Source organism: Saccostrea echinata, unplaced genomic scaffold (assembly GCF_033153115.1).
Source record: "Saccostrea echinata isolate AGI-Se365-2 ecotype Australia unplaced genomic scaffold, CSIRO_AGI_Sech_v1 ptg000056l, whole genome shotgun sequence".
In the NCBI taxonomy this organism is placed as follows: Eukaryota; Metazoa; Mollusca; class Bivalvia; order Ostreida; family Ostreidae; genus Saccostrea; species Saccostrea echinata.
In genome coordinates, this window is record NW_026889805.1 from 15810859 (window position 1) to 15827739 (window position 16881).

Consider the following 16881-nt stretch of genomic DNA (forward strand, 5'->3'; position numbering starts at 1 on the left):
AGGACTATGTAGATAAAATGTATGATTTTTTAATATTTCCCATGCAAATATTTTACATTGCTATAACATATAATAAACAATCATTAGAAAATTTATTATTGCACATTATTTGACTAAACATTTTTGCAGGAATGTAAATGTATTAATATCCTTAGGCATCACAATCATATACATAAAAAAATCACTGAACACAATGTGTACTTTATAGCTACAGAAAAAAATATACACATAGGGTAATTAGTAACATCAGTAAGGCTTAGTATGTGTGCCGAATTGACAAATGTGACTAAATGGAATGTAAATGGCATACATTTCTTATAAAAATGATACATTGTCAACTATCAAGTAAAATAAACGGCTATCACAGAAATTGTGTATTATTTTTTACGTTTACCTTCAAAGTTCAATTCTAAAGAAAATATTTTTAAAAATCTAGATAGTACATCAAAAACATCTTCAAAATTGTAACAACTCAAAATACAATTTGTATATTACATAAAATTTCCTTTTCTCAAAATTATTAATAATTGAACAACAAAAAAATTTTTTTTGGCTACTGATTGTTACATGTATCTATAGACATGGCCTCACCATTAAAAAGTGCTCAACTGATGCAGGCGAGCAGAAGGCACAAGAATTTGGCGACAAGGAATTTTGGAGAATCATATTTTCTCTTAATAAATAGAACTAGATCCTTGACAAATCATTCTGTGGTGGCCTTGCTATCATCTGGACACTTAATTGACTTGAGAGTCCGGAGCAGGAGAGTGATGCTGTCTCTAGATGTTTTAATCTGAGCCTCGACAAACGTAGACAATGCCTCCCCAAAGGCCAAAAGTCTCTGTTGCCTGAAGGACTTCAACTACAACAGAATTGAATGGACACTATTCTAGTGTTAAATGTTTTGAAGCAGAGGGAAAAAAAGCATTAATAGGATTAAATATCTGTTGTGATACATATCTATACATGTACCAGATACTACTGGTTACTTTTTATCAATCAAGTAATCCAACCAAAATTATCCAAATTGTAAACACACACAAATCTGTTAAAGGATGACTGCACTTAAGGACATGCGAAATTTGCGACAAAATAAACTTTCAAAACAAGCATTTTTCTTTTCATTGCAAGAATGGTCAACATCCAATCTACAACTTTATGTAATTACGTTTAATAAAAGTGTGTATTTACGAAGTTTGAATCTGTTTTCAAAGGCAGGGGTCATCACAATTTCTTGAATCTCCGTTCGATAATGAGGACGCCCACTTTTTTACTGACTTTATACATAGTCAGCGCATGTTTGTCTATTGTTCTACGTTTAACAGTAGTTGTATATTTGCATAAATAATAATGTGTCAAAAGGAGATTAGTAGACAAATATGCGCTCATGGTTAAAAAGAGAAAAAACTGCTTCTTCTTACAATCGTTCTCTGTGTTGTAACCAAGGATTGTGACTTGTTGAATATTATAATTCACCACGTGATTTCTTACCTCAGGTAACTTTGTGAATACTAGATTCCGTCAAGTGACTTGTAAGGTAGCATGTTTTGTGCTAACTAGGACATTGTGTTCGAACACGTTAAGTCATCTGGCATTGATATAAAATCTGCTTTAATCACATTAACGTGCTCATATTGTTAATTTCGTTTTGAAACCTTTGTCAGAAGTATATTTGTGCCATACAGAATGGAGAGGGAGATTGGAAAGAGTGATCACGTTCTTTTTTCCAAACATGTCATTGTTATTTATCAAGTCTAATTTTAGACCCATTCTTACAATGTTAGCTCCACCTCTCTTGCATATCTAATGTTCAATCAAGGGCAGGTAAGTGTAAATTCACTATATTTGGAAAGCAGTAAGGACAAAAAACATTGAATCATTTTATTGTATCACAGTCTAAAACCATTTTAAGATTTAAATTTGGTTCCAAATTGACAGGATTCTTTCATAAACATACAAAAGTGAAATAAGGTTTAGATATAAAAGCAACAGAAGCAACCGAAAAGGACCCAAAAACAGGCGTTAAGTGCAGTCATCCTTTATCCAAATCTGAATTTAAGAAATAAACGATTTCCCTTTTTGCAGCCTCTTGATTTACATAACATTGTAAAACTTGAGATCTTAATTTACCTCCCGTCTGGCAGTGTCTGAGCATTCTTCAAATGATTTCTCAGTGGTAAGTTTGACCTCCTCTGCCTAAAAATATACACAAAAATGCAAATAAAATTCTCTGAAAATGTGAGAATTAGTCTCAGTAATACCTGTTATTTTTAATTAAACTTAATCATGCTCACTGCTGTTCTTTTGTTTGGCTTGGCTTTCTCTAGAGACTTGTTGGCATCTTCATATGTCACCAGCAAACAAGTCCTCCTAAATAACATCTCCTACAAAACAGGATAGAGAGGACTGTCGTAACCAAAGGGGTATTTATTCTTATGATTTGGTTTTTAGGTCACCTTTGATTTGATTTCATGAAGGGGAAGGTCAAAAAAATCTGCTGTTTCTAAACTACATGCACCTTCACACTTTCCATGTACTTGGCATACAGATCAAGATGAACTCCCAAGCTTTTTTCATCATTTCTAGACATAACTTCTAGGCCATGCTGAAATATAGAAGAAAACATGGCTATAAGGAAACTATCTATTTACAGGAAAAATTCTCAAATCTATATTCAAGATGAAAGCACCATATACTATGAGATAGGTGTGAAAGGGGGGATGGAGGGATGCTGCAAATGAAATGAGAAGAAATGAGAACAAATCCATCCTACATTTACTTGTTTTTGTGTTCAAGGTAACTGTAAGGAGATGCTAGAAACTGAACCTCATATATGTATATACCCCAAAATGCAATTTCAAGTTAATTATATATTTTCTGTCATATTTAAAAAGAAATTTCACAATAGGGGAATATCAGCCATGATTGTGTAGTGTACTAATTTTTCTTAAAGACCATGCTAATAAAGTAACATGCTTTTTCAAAAAAAGCAAATTAATCACCTTGACATTTTCTGCACCCTCACCAAGAATCAACTGGTATCTGGAAATCAAAATTCAAATGCTATCACAGATGTGTCTTACTGTGTAACAGGAAATATTTTATATTATATGCCATTTGTGTATAAAATGAGAAAACAAATGTAACCTGTTCATCTCTTTTTGAGAGTCATCTGTAAACGGAATGGTCTCCTTGAGTACTGTTGTTAAGTGACCATAACAGTTGGCTAATCCTAGAAAAATCAGGATTTTTAAGATACTAATAATTCAGATTGAAATTCTCTTGTAACCCATAGATTACTGATTTTTTACGCACACTGATACATTTATTTGAAGATATGTTCATATACTCACTCATCTGTGCAAACAACATCTTGTTGAAATTCTATTAAAAGAAAAATTTCATTAAAAATGTCTTGTATACATCACATATTATATATTAGAAGTACATGCAACACTAATTGAGTACAACATAGTGATGAAATGGAATATAATTCTAACACATTATTTTACCAGAGAAGACTCTTTTATACAAGCTGCATATTTAGTGGCCCAATCCCGCTGTGTCTGGAAGTATTCATCTACATCCTATAGAACAAACAGTTAATTTATCTTCATACTAGGTACTAACAGTTCCATTTTCTTTCATCAGATGACATTGTTTATATGTTATTAATGTTCATGACTTGCCTTATGTTGGCCTTTCCTCGCCTCATCCACTGCCTGGGAGACTCGCATAAACAAACTCTTCTTCAGTTTTGTCCTCACTGCTGCCTAGAAATAATCTGTCACCATTCATGTCTGTCAATATACTCATGCTTTCCATATTTAAAATACCTTAAGTTGATGCTTCAGTCCATTTTTAGGTCACCTGAGTCACTCAGGTGACCTATTGCTATCCGTTTTTGTCCGTCGTCGTGCGTCGTCCGTCGTCCGTCGTGCGTCGTGCGTTAACATTTAAACATTTTCAGCTTCTTCTCTGAAACCGCTCAACCAATTTCAGCTTATTTTGGCATATAGCATCTATGGGTGAAGGGGGACAAAAATTGTGAATTTCATGGTCCCTGCCCCCCTGGGGCCTGAGGGGTGGGGCTAAAACCACCAAAATTAATGCAATCTTTAAAAATCTTCTTCTTTACTCCTGGACATCAAGCAGTCAAACTGTTGACATGATTGTAATAAGCATTGAGCCCTCTACCAAAATTGTGAAATTCATGGCCCCAGGGTCAGGGGTTCTGGTGCTAGGGCGGGGCTATATAGATCATATAGTGAAAGTGCATTATTTCTTTGAAAATCTTCTTCTCTACCCCTGGGTATTATTGAAACAAATTGAATACATAGTTATGATAAGCAAGAGTGACTTTACCAAAATTGTGAAATTCATGGCCCCAGGGTCAGGGGTTCTGGTGTTAGGGCGGGGCTATATAAATCATATAGTGAAAGTGCATTATTTCTTTGAAAATCTTCTTCTCTACTCCTGGGTATTATTGAAACAAATTGAATACATAGTTATGATAAGCAAGAGTGACTCTACCAAAATTGTGAAATTCATTGCCCCAGGGTCAGGGGTTCTGGTGCTAGGGCGGGGCTATATAGGTCATATAGTGAAAGTGCATTATTTCTTTGAAAATCTTCTTCTCTACCCCTGGGTATCATTTAAACAAATTGAATACATAGTTATGATAAGCAAGAGTGACTCTACCAAAATTGTGAAATTCATAGCCCCAGGGGCAGGGGTTCTGGTGTTAGGGCGGGGCTATATAAATCATATAGTGAAAGTGCATTATTTCTTTGAAAATCTTCTTCTCTACTCCTGGGTATTATTGAAACAAATTGAATACATAGTTATGATAAGCAAGGGTGACTCTACCAAAATTGTGAAATTCATGGCCCCAGGGTCAAGAGTTCTGGTGCTAGGGCTGGGCTATATAAATCATATAGTGAAAATGCATTAATGCTTTAAAAATCTTCTTCTCTACTCCTGGGTATTATTTAAACAAATTAAATACATAGTTATGATAAGCAAGGATGCCTCTTCCAAAATTGTGAATTTCATGGACCCTGGATCAGGGGTTCTGGTGTTAGGGTGGGGCTCTATTTATTATATAGTGAAAATGCATTAATGCTTTAAAAATCTTCTCTACTCCTGGGTATTATTTAAACAAATTAAGTACATTGTTATGATAAGCAAGGATGCTTCTTTCAAAATTATGAAATTCATGGCCCCAGGTACAGGGGTTCTGGTGCTAGGGCGGGGCCATGTATATCCTATAGTGAAGGTGAATTATTTCTTTAAAAATCTTCTTCTCTGCGCCTGGGTATTATTTAAACAAACTATTAGTACATTGTTATGATACGCAAGTATGCCCCTTCCAAAATTGTGAATTTCATGGCCCCAGGGTCAAGGGTTCTGGTGAAAAGGGGGGGGGGCTCTATTGATTATATAGTGAAAAAGCAAAATTTCTCTGAAAATATTCTTTTCTGCTTCTGGTTAAAAAGCAAAGAAGCTAAGTGTATAGTTATGATGAGCATGATTACTTCTTCCAGAGTAGTGAATTGCATGACCCCTGGGTCAGATGTGCTGGTGTAAGGGTGGGGCTCTTGATAATGTATTGAAAATGCATTAATTGTGTTAAATATTCCTGTCTGCTCCTTAGTGTTAATCAGATAAACAAAGTGATTACTTACATGTATGATGAATAAACTTCTGGTCCCAGGGTCAGAGACTCTGGTGTTTCTCGGTGGGGATGGGAGGTGGGGGGGGGGGGGGGGGGCTCTATTGATATTGTAGTGAATCTGTAGTAAAAACTGCATTATTTCTTTGAAAATCTTCTCTGCACCTGGGCATATCAGAGGCAAAAAGAGTAAAAGTTTTAATAAATATTTTTGAACATCTGGGCCATTTTGTCAAGTGTTCTGGTCCTGGCCAGGGCTCTATTAATTTGTATTCTACTGAGGGGAGTTATTCCCCTTTGCCATTTACTATTTATAATTAGTCACTGTAAATAATGTACTTGAAAGGTTAATAGAATAAGAGAATTTTGCAAGATTTTTTATTGTATAATACAAAAAGTACTTTCATAGTTTTAATGATCAGGTAGACTTGTAAGTAATAGATAAATAAAAATGAGACAAAAATAACTTGTCTTATTCAATGTTCATCAAAGACCAAGAGAGTCCAATGTAAGAGATTTCAACAAGGAATTAAAATAGTACAGAAGCATTGATAGTTTGTTAATATACTGTATGGTGATAGTGATAAATGGGGAACAGATTAGAACCTAATTTATGAACTGTTAATGAACACTAGACTAATTATTTTGTTGAACCTGATCACCCTATTTTTCTTGCTTTTGGGCAACAAAGCTTCACTTTTCAGTTCATTTTATACTCTATGGATTCTCTAAATTGTTGTATTATACTCAGGTGACCGTTAAGGCCCTTGGGCCTCTTGTTTAAAATTGTAAGTGCTGGTATAGTATTTGTGCTTTATTATAAACAGAAAGCATACTTTGTCACCACCCAAATTATAATGCCCTGTTCACACGGAGAGTTTAATTCGCAGTAAATTAATGTGAAGTAAAATGATGCGAATTAAACTAATATGAATTAAATTGCGTTCACACGACAGCTTATGTGAAGTAAACTAATGCGAATTATAATTTTATTTCCACAACATGGCTATTCAGTGAGGCTATTATGACGTCATTTACAAATCACCTCATATTGTGCAGAGCAGATACATTTGACATAATGTCATAGTGTCTGTACACATTTTAGTGATTAACATAATTTTCCTTTGTTTTCCACTATAAAATAGCACAACTACCTATATTTGACCATCAACATGTGGCCTGTGACTTAATTCTGCCCTTACGCACGTGTCAAAATTTGATTCGAATTAGCTTTGCTTAGCGTTCACACGATGCTAATGCGAAGTAATTTAATGCGCAGTAAACTAATTCGAATTAAACTAATTCGCATTAAATTCTCTGTGTGAATGCAGATCAAATTCAATTCACAGTAACTTACGTTTAATGGGTGAATTAAAAAAAAATGACCACCAAACTGAATTTTTTTGGCAAAATTCATTGACTACTTATAACATATTTTTCACTTATATCATCATATTGCAAATGCATTCTAGTTTAAAATCCTGAAGTGGCAATAGAATAGACAATTGGATTAAAAAGTTTCAGAATTTTTATTAGTAAAATTTCTTTTGAAAAAAGAAAATATCATTACACCTTAAAAGACTTTCTAAAATACAGTATCACAAGAAATTATAGTTTTTTATGCTTCAAAATGGTAAAAGGGGTATAAATGATTAAATCTAGACCTTGAATGAGTATCTTCTCTTGTACATGTGACAAAAAATTGGCTTTTTGATTGTTATTTTACATTATTTTTTGAATTCTGGTTTGAAAAGTTTTAATATGAAAAAAATATGAAGCAATAAAATTCCCCAAAATTCACTTTTTTGTCCGTTCAAGTCAATTCTTTAAATCTAAGCCAAAAAAGAATGTTATATATGAGTTCTCTTACAAAAAATACTAGATTTTGAAGTCACCCTATGTTACATTATTGTGTTGCACTCCTGACATCTGATATGTATTTTATTTAACATTGTTTTAAAAATTATAACACACAATAACCCATTCTTGCTTTGTAAATCAATTTGTCGTGTTGATATTTTTCATCGTTTACAGCAAGTTTTTCATATTTTGAAGACCTTAAAACAAGACTATTTGCAAAGTGTAATATATATATAAATTGTATTTAAAATATATGTGATATGATGAAAACTGTTCCCTGAATTGACTGTAAACTTTCTGTAATTTGTTGATAGACATAGTGTTTTGAACATCAAATAGCATCAAGCATTTTTTTTTCAACTTATTTTTTAGAAAAGATAGTTAAAAAGCATCGGTAATTATGAAGCAGTTTTGTTGCACTCCTGACTGCAGTAAAGTTTAAAATTAAAACCATAGAACACAAAAATTCATAAAGTGTTGGCAACATCAAGTGGTAATGAAGTTGTGCAATACTTATACGCCAATACTTCATAATTAAAACAGATGAACGTATTTAAAATTCGCATTTTATCTGGAATTATACAATATTTTATATAAAAAAACTAGCTTAAATGTAAATTTAGAAGATAAAATATATTTTAAAACATATTTTCCTTTAGAAGACAAACACAGTAACCCACCAGAAAAATTCTACTCATCATTTTTTCTTTATTTTTATTCTTATTGGATGATTTATAATTCTAACATATTTGTTGCACTCCTGACCAAAAGCATTGGGGCCTTTAAAGTAGAATTGTGAAGTGAAAATTACATAAGAACTTGTTCTGTTGTTTCATGAAGTTGAGGAGGAATTACTTGAATTTTATGACAATGTTTTAGTGTGTTTATTTTTAACGTTCATTAAAAAAATCACAAAAAAGATAAAAACACATCTGAATTGATAAAATTGAAAAAGGAAGGATTTTGATAATAAAACTGTCAATAATATAGCATTAAATTATACAAAAAGATCATTATGAAATAATGAATACTTCTAAGCATGAATAGAAGTCTTTTCGTCACAGAACTTGAATCTTTAAAAAAATGTGTTGCACTCCTGACCATAGAAATATGGATCTGAAGCACAGACAGATCCTGTAATTGATAAATCTATTTGGTAAAAATGTTCTTTGTGTCTTTATTTTCCAAAATAAAAATCAGAAAATCATATAATGATAATAGTTTTTTCATGCTTGGAAGCAAAACATCAAATGTTGCACTCCTGACATTTTTGGGTATGCACATATACTTGACTCTCATTAATGCTGCTTGTGATTTATATAACATTTTTAAGTTTTAAAATGTATATCAGTTATTATTTTACACTTCCAAAATTCTTTTTTGTCTTAATTTTCTATCAGAATTTTACAATCGATGTTTTTTTGGCAACACTACATTTTTTCTGTTGCACTCCTGACATGGTATAACATTTTTTTAAACATCAGCCATGACCACAACTTGATTAAACAAAAGTTTCAACAGTCCACATTTAAAGCTCAATACTTTGAATATTATCAGGAAAGTCTTTATTTTCAACATGAAGCATTATTTTTTATTTCACAGATCTCCAAAAAATATTGAAATTTCAAAATGTCACAAAAAGGTGTTGCACTCCTGACAATTTTAGCATCTTTTTTGGGCATAACTTTTTTGTTAATCGAGATATCAACGAGATATTTGGCAGGTATTTAGACACTATCTAAAGACATATGCTGAGACATAGAAATCTATTTTCATTGCCTGTATTTTTAGTGTGGGTTGATAAATATGCGTTTGGTCATTTTTTTTTAATTCACCCTAATTCGAATTAAACTCACCATGTGAACAGGGCATTAAACTCTAAGGCATATCACATTTAATAACACTGATAGCACCAAAATCTCTTAAATTGCTTGACCTACACTTGCACTAAAATATAAATACGCTAAACAGTACATGTACAGTTCTCAGAAGTAAAACATACCTCTTTCTCACAAAGAAAATTCTTCAGTAATTCACTTTTTCCAAACTTTTCATGGGAAATCACCATTTTCAAGTATCTGAAAAAGTATAGCTACAGCTTCTAAAAAATCCCTTTTTCAAGTAAAAAGAGTTTTTTTTTTTTTTAAAAAGATAAATGTCTCATCAATGAAATAGATAAAACAACAGAAATGAAAATGGTCTTTTCTTTAAACTCCTGCCCTATACAATAGTCATTTATGCTTTGCTATGGAGATAGTGAGTAATGAAGCAAAGATGTGAATTTTAAGATCTGATAATCAAACATCTCTTTCTAACAAACCTTTCTACATTCCTACAGTCTTTGTGAAACTCATCAGCCATGATGATATTGGCATCACTGCCTAGCTGCTTCTTTGTTTTGGACTCGGCAGCCTTGGCATCATATTCTGGCTTTGCAGGAAGGGGAGGGATCTAAAAGGAGTGGATTTAATAAATCAGTTTGTCACATAAAAGCTCAGAGTCACAAGTAACTTGAGATAAAAAAGTATAACTTCCTTAGTTGCTAGCCTTTTAATCCTATAAGAGGAAGAATGTAAAGTGATAGCAGGAAATATTTAAATGCATTATTCAGAGTTATGGATGTGTTATGAAGAGACCATATCAAGATTTGCAGGATTTTAGTAAAAGAATGTCAATTTTTTGATAAACATGTTTTAATACTTACAATGCAGCCAACAACTCCATCTTCAGTCATTAAGCAATGCTGTAGCCATTCTAAGTCCTCATACTCACGAACTACTTCCTCAGACTCCTCACTACCCAACTATATTTAAAAACAACCAGAAGTCTCTGATGAGACTGTAGCTCTACAGGTTTATACTTAAAGCAAAGGAAGAGCAAAGTAGCACTTGACTTGAAACTTTGCAACTGCATTAAATAGAATATTGATCCTTGGTTAAGTCTCTTTTGGCAAGATTTATTGCAATCAGACTAAAACTGTAGGAGGAGTAGCCTTTTGGAAGAATTTTATAGAATTTTCTATTTTTAGTAATGAGGGCAACATCACTCATCAAAACAATAAAGACAATTATATATCTGAGTGTTGTCACTTGCATGCCAAATATATTAAAATGAGACCAAACTGTAGTAGGGGTAGTGTGTTGAAAGTATTTCACAGAAAATCTTAGTAACCATGGCAACATTGTTGACATCGTTTATCAAAATCATTAAAACCATAAACAGAATTATGAATCTTAGTTTAGTATACCAAGTGTGCCAAGTTATAATAAAATCAGTATAAAACTGTAGGAGGAGTAGTGTTTTGAACATTTTTCACAGAAATTTCTATTTTTAGTAACCCTGGCAACACCATTCATCCAAATTAAAAACTGATACACAGAATTATGTATCTTAGTGTAGTCTACTTGTGTGCCAAGTTATATTGAAACCAGACCAAAACTGTAGGAGGAGTAGTGTTTTGAAAGTATTTCACAGAAATTTCTATTTTTAGTAACCATGGCAATACTGTTCATTGAAATAAAAAATCAATATACAGAATCATGTATCTTATTGTAATCTACTTCTGTGCCAAATTATATTGAAATCAGACCAAAACTGTAGGAGAAGTAGCATTTTGAAAAATTGTTTGCACACATACAGACAGATGGACAGCATACACCTTACTTTTGCATAAGCTTAAGCTCTGACCAGTAGAGGTAAAAATTCATTATAAGCTTGAGGCAAATGCAAAAATTTAACAGGTCAGGGAGTTTATAATGTCATTTTGAGAATATCTTTAGATATTAGATATGCTGTAGCTAAAACTGTATAAAACAAGAGTCCCAACAAGGGCCCAGAATAGCTCTTCTTAAGAATTGTACAACCCTGTCACTTTTATTCTAAGCCTATTAGTATCCTAAATATTTATATAAACTCTTGAAATTTCAAAAGTAGGTCACTATGACCTACTTTTTGGATGACAAACTCTGAAGACCCAAGATGCATCAACTGATGAAGTTTGATCATTCTAAGCTACTTATTATCTGAACTATTTAAATGTAGCCATAAATTTCCAAACGTAGGTCACTGTAACCTACTTTTTGGTTGATAAACTTTAAGGCCTTAGGCCTAGAATGCATCCACTGACAGAGTTTGATGATCTTAGGCTTCACAGTGTCTAAAATATATATCTAAAACAATTTGAAAATGAGTACATGCAAAATCCTAAAAGTGGCTGTGACCTACGTTTTCATATGTCTCAGGACCCCAAGATGCATCAGCTAACAAGGTTTGGTGATTTTAAGCTTCTCGGTAACAAAATAATGAACTTATTTTTTTTTAAATGATTAGGCATATAATTTAGAAAGTAGGTCATGGTGACCTACTTTTTGGTTGACACTCTCAATGGCCCCATGATGCATCAACTGACAGGATCTGATGATCATAGGCTTCAAAGTGTCCAAGATATGCATCAAAATCAATTTGAAAATGAATACCTGCGAAATTCAAAAAGGAGGTCACCGTGACTCGTGTTGAGTCAACATAACATGAGGTTTAAGGCATCATGGCATCAACCCGCAAGATTTGATGATCCTAGTCCTCATAGTGTGCAAAATATCAAGGTTTTAATAAAATATCATTTTAGGTCAATTTTTAAGTGATTACAACCTTTGCCTTAGGGTAATACCTTGAACAATTTTTAATCTACATTGTATCCTCATCTATATGTGTAAGATTGGTGATAATCTGCCCTGTGGTTCATAAGAAGAAGATCATGTCTAATGTATGAAAAAAAACCTACTATACAACATTCCACAAATTTATAAAAAAAAAAAAAAAAAAAGTTTCAAAAAAGCAAATTCTGTGTATATTGAAAACACACAAGTTTTACAAAATTTAGATGCATATACATTTTGTATATGTAATTGAAGTGCAGGGTTATGAGGAAGGAAATATAATAAAATTGAAGATTTTAAGCCTCTGCTCTATGACAACAGAGCACCATTCAAAAAGCTGGGTCCTAAATTGGGATTTCAAAATCCAGCTCAAACATTTTCTGACAATCAGCAGGAACTTTTTTTTATTGGAGGTGGGGTGGGGGTGTTAAATCCAAAAATGATCTCATATGGTCCATTTAAGGGTGTTCACCAGTACACTAAGATGCTTTTTCTATTCTATGGGAGATGTTTCCAAAGAATTGTTGGTCTACTGTACCTTGTATAAAATATACTAACAACAATTCTACAGAAAGGGTCTTGCCCCCCTCCACCCTCCCTAGACTCCCCACTAGATCTCTTTTTCCCTTAAGGAGTTAATTCATGGTATTATAATCCACCATTGTTTGTAAGATCTGCCCAAGTTGTAAATACTTAAACTACTAAAATCTGTAACAGGAAAGGAGAAAATGTATGACTGGACCAGGAATCGAACCCAGGACCACTGCATCACTAGTCAGGTGCTCTACTGACTGAGCTACCCAGGCCAATATCTGAGGCCCAAACCATTACAAATCTTTTGTAGATTCATTTAACATTGATGTTCTTGTTACCTTTGATACACAGATGGTAAACTGTAAAGCCTCCCCATTTTTTACAGCATTAGGTACTTTGACAGAGTAAAGTGGTTGGAATGGACCATGGGTGGGAGAACTGGACAAGCCTGAATCCTCAGATATGCCATTATAATCATGTTCCTTGGTTTGTGTCAGGTCTGAAGATACTGAGGAAGAAACTTCTTGAATCGAATCAGTCTCTGGTTCCTGTGAATTTATCAATAATTTCAAAATCATACAATCACTTGTAAAAGGTGAATCATAAATAAAAATTCTTTTGAAGTTGTATAAATGGACTCCAGTTCACTAATAAATTGAATAGGCTGGGACTTATTGTCCAAATGGGCTATAATAGCAGGGACCTATATACTAGTATATAGGTCCCTGATGATAGCCCATTTGGGATATAATATTCCAAATGGAATATAAGTTTATTGCATTTTAAGTACCTGGTATATTGATCAGAAGTGAAAAAAGACATATTGATGCAGATTTATCTAAATGGAAAATCTATTTTGGCACTGTAAATTTATATCCCATTTGAAATATTCCCAAATCAAATCGTTTATAAAGACACAATACCATCCATCCCTGGCACTTCATTATAAGCGCATTTTAATGTATATCTCATTTGGGCAATTGGTTCCAACCTGTTGAAATGATTTAGTGTTCCCAGAAATTATTGAGAATTTTTTCTAATATTTCTATGCAAAATGTAATACTTTGTAATACTTCTATCTAAAATATTGGATTAATAACATATATTAAGTTATTGTTTAAATATGTGGGGATAATGAACAGTATTTGAGCTCAAAAGTCCATTAAAAAATACAAAATAGGAGCAGAGAAAACACGGACCTCAGAGGTGGGATCAGGTGCCATGGAGGAGTGAGCATCCCCTGCAGACTGGTAACACCCGCTGTATGCTCCTTGTCAAGATCAGGAAATAACAGAAAAATCCGTTGACAATTCAGAGTGTAAATAATGGCCTAACAATTAGTATTAAAAAAGTCAGTCAGCATTTGAATTAATGAAAGATTGTATTTGCTGACAAGGTCATTGTATCAACCACAGAACTTACGAAACGTTGAAGTTAGTATTTTATTTAATGACAATACCCCCTACTTTTTTATTATACATGCAATTTTCATGGATGACCTCCTGTTTAGTTTGTTTTCCAGATGTTTTTCACAATTTGAATATTAGACACGCCAAGAAAACCGACATGTCAATAATCAAAATCGTGAGAAATGCCTGGAAAACGTTAGACATTTTGGACTAAGTAATCTAACTGTAGAAAAATGGGATTACTTTTCTAACCTACAAGCTCTTTCCCTCTGATGAATTCCTTTTTCAACTTTTGTCACATGAGAAACCAAAGTACACAGAGGAATACTCTGTGTTTTAGAAGTATAACCACTTTTTCCATTCTTTGATAATACAAATCTACGAATAGGCTTTCTGTCATTTTGAACACTAGCAATTGACAGGATGTAAGTTATTCATGAAAATGGCACATAACATAAGAAAGGAGCAAGTATTGTCCTTTGGTTAAAAAAAATGATTTCATACTATAAATGCTTTATTTTAAAAATATTTTTAAAAACTATACCACCAAAAATTTCTCAATAATTTCTGGGAATACTATTGGGTATGAGCAAGAGTGTGTTGACATTGATTAGACTTTTTTTTCCAAGCACCCTGATCAATCCAGAACAACAACTAATAGAAATTTCGGAAGGAAAGTAAATGAAAATGTTACACCGATTTGCATTTGGTGGGTGTTTTCGAAAGGAGGGGGCGTAACCTTTAAGGCTGAAGCCGTAGAACAAGTATTATTTATGAATGGCACAGCTACAAGTTGTAGATCTACTTCTATATCAACGTATCATGCTAAAAGTCTTCTATTCATGGATAAACACAAGACTGAATTCGCATTACTTTAAGAAAAAATTAAAATAACTTTACCTTCATCATACGGTCTGCATTGACCGGATATCGAAGTACATTTATACTAGTCAAGTTCCCTTGTGAAGGGTTCCGAACATTAGACCCCCTATATGTATTTCTCTTAGCACATAAATACCACTGACTATGAGAATTCGAAAGAAATAAAGATATATCCATTGTTTTGTTGCGATGTTTTATTAAGATGACATGTAGTAAAATTTCTTAATGCTCATGTTAGAATTTCATTTACATTTTGGAATTCCCCAGTTCTATAAATAGAATATATCTCCGGACGTATTGCAGTTTTCACTAGATTTTTCCGGATGGACTAACTGGACAATATCGATAATCTATTTATGAGAAGTGGCAGACAAAATCCAGATCTATAAGAAATGTGATCGCAAAGTTCAACGTGATGCCGCGGTCATTATTCAGCTGTTATTATCCGTTAAACATTGGTACATATAATTATATAGATCTATATATAAATAAATAGTTTCCAATATATTATTATCTATAAGTATATAATATGGAGATAATTGCATTTAATTATTTGTATTTACATCCTCTTGTTTAGTAAATTCAGAAATTACACCATCTGTTCGAATCTCTTCGAATGCTCTCTCTTTCTCTCAAAACCCCCTTTTCTAAATATAGATATAGCTTGTCTGGGGAAAAAATTATATAAACTGAATGAATATAGTGCGTTTTTCATAATATATGGACAAATTGCAGGTAAGAGTAAGTTTATAGTCCGATATATCTGACGTTTTTCTGGCTTTTTTACTATTTTTATATTTTACGTGCCAGGGAAACGACACCGGTTTTCCTGGCACGTAAAATATCAAAATCGTGAAAAAAGCCTGGAAAACGTCAGATGTTTTCCTGGCACGTAAAATATCAAAATCGTGGAAAAAAGGCACGTAAAATATCAAAATCGTAAAAAAAGCCTGGAAAACGTCAGATATTTCGGACTAGTAAGTTTATAGTTTCTTTTCTTTAGCCTGTCTCTATTTGTCTAATTTTATGGGATTTTTTTTCAATGCATATGTTGGGGGTGGGGGTGGTCGTGTAAAATTCATATGCAGGATATATTGTACGAATGTATACCAACTTCCCAAATAAACGAGTACTATTTTTTTTTTTATTAATTCCAGCAGAAACCTATATGTATATTTGTTAATCAGGGTTTATTGGAAGAAATGTTTCGATGTAGTTGTGTTCGAATCATTTTTTGTCATGCATGCCTTGCAAAGCTCTGCTGAGAAACAATGTGTGTTTGATATTCATTCAGATTTTAGCTTAATATTCTGTTATATATAAAGTATATACAGAGACTTAATTGGTTGATTGATTTTAAAATTCTCAAGTAATTTAATTTATGATAGTTACTTTGTATTTGTTTATTTTTTTGTTTTGGTGCAAAAAAGGTCACACAATAATTAATGCACATTAATTTGCATGATTTGTTCAACGATAAATATTATTCAAATTATTTTAGGTAAATAAAGATTATTTTATTATTGTTATTTTGATATAACTAATGTCATAAGTGACATACCTTAAAATCCTCACGTATAGTTTCTTTGTATTTGTTTGTTTGTTTTAAGGTCAAGATCTAGTAAATGACTTTAGACTGTCTTTTTGGTGCTAGATCCATTATGACGTCATAATCAATTTAAACTTTCTTTTTCCCGTACTTTACGGCTCTAATAGAATTATGTAGAAAATAAAGTTTTTTCATGGAATTCAATTTGAAATCACATGAAAATTAATCCCGAAACCTATATTCAATTTGATATTAATTCAAAGAAGAGGATAAGAACAAACAAATTACCGTTTTCTGAGAGAATGTAGGCAATCTGGA

The 16881-nt window shown here is 32.7% G+C and overlaps 1 protein-coding gene across 1 annotated transcript; it reads right to left on the bottom strand.

The window, feature by feature from the left end:
• Positions 1–10: 10 nt before the first annotated feature.
• On the bottom strand, positions 11–15038 carry LOC133173906 (sorting nexin-5-like). Its single transcript, XM_061308972.1, has 14 exons — positions 15033–15038; positions 13062–13271; positions 10239–10337; positions 9855–9985; positions 9537–9612; positions 3690–3773; positions 3513–3587; positions 3354–3384; positions 3148–3232; positions 3003–3042; positions 2519–2605; positions 2295–2384; positions 2131–2196; positions 11–862 (listed from the first exon to the last, which is right to left on the bottom strand). The coding sequence occupies exons 1-14, from the start codon at positions 15036–15038 to the stop codon at positions 704–706; spliced, it is 1239 nt and encodes a 412-aa protein (XP_061164956.1). The 3' UTR covers positions 11–703.
• Between the last annotated feature and the right edge of the window lie 1843 nt (positions 15039–16881).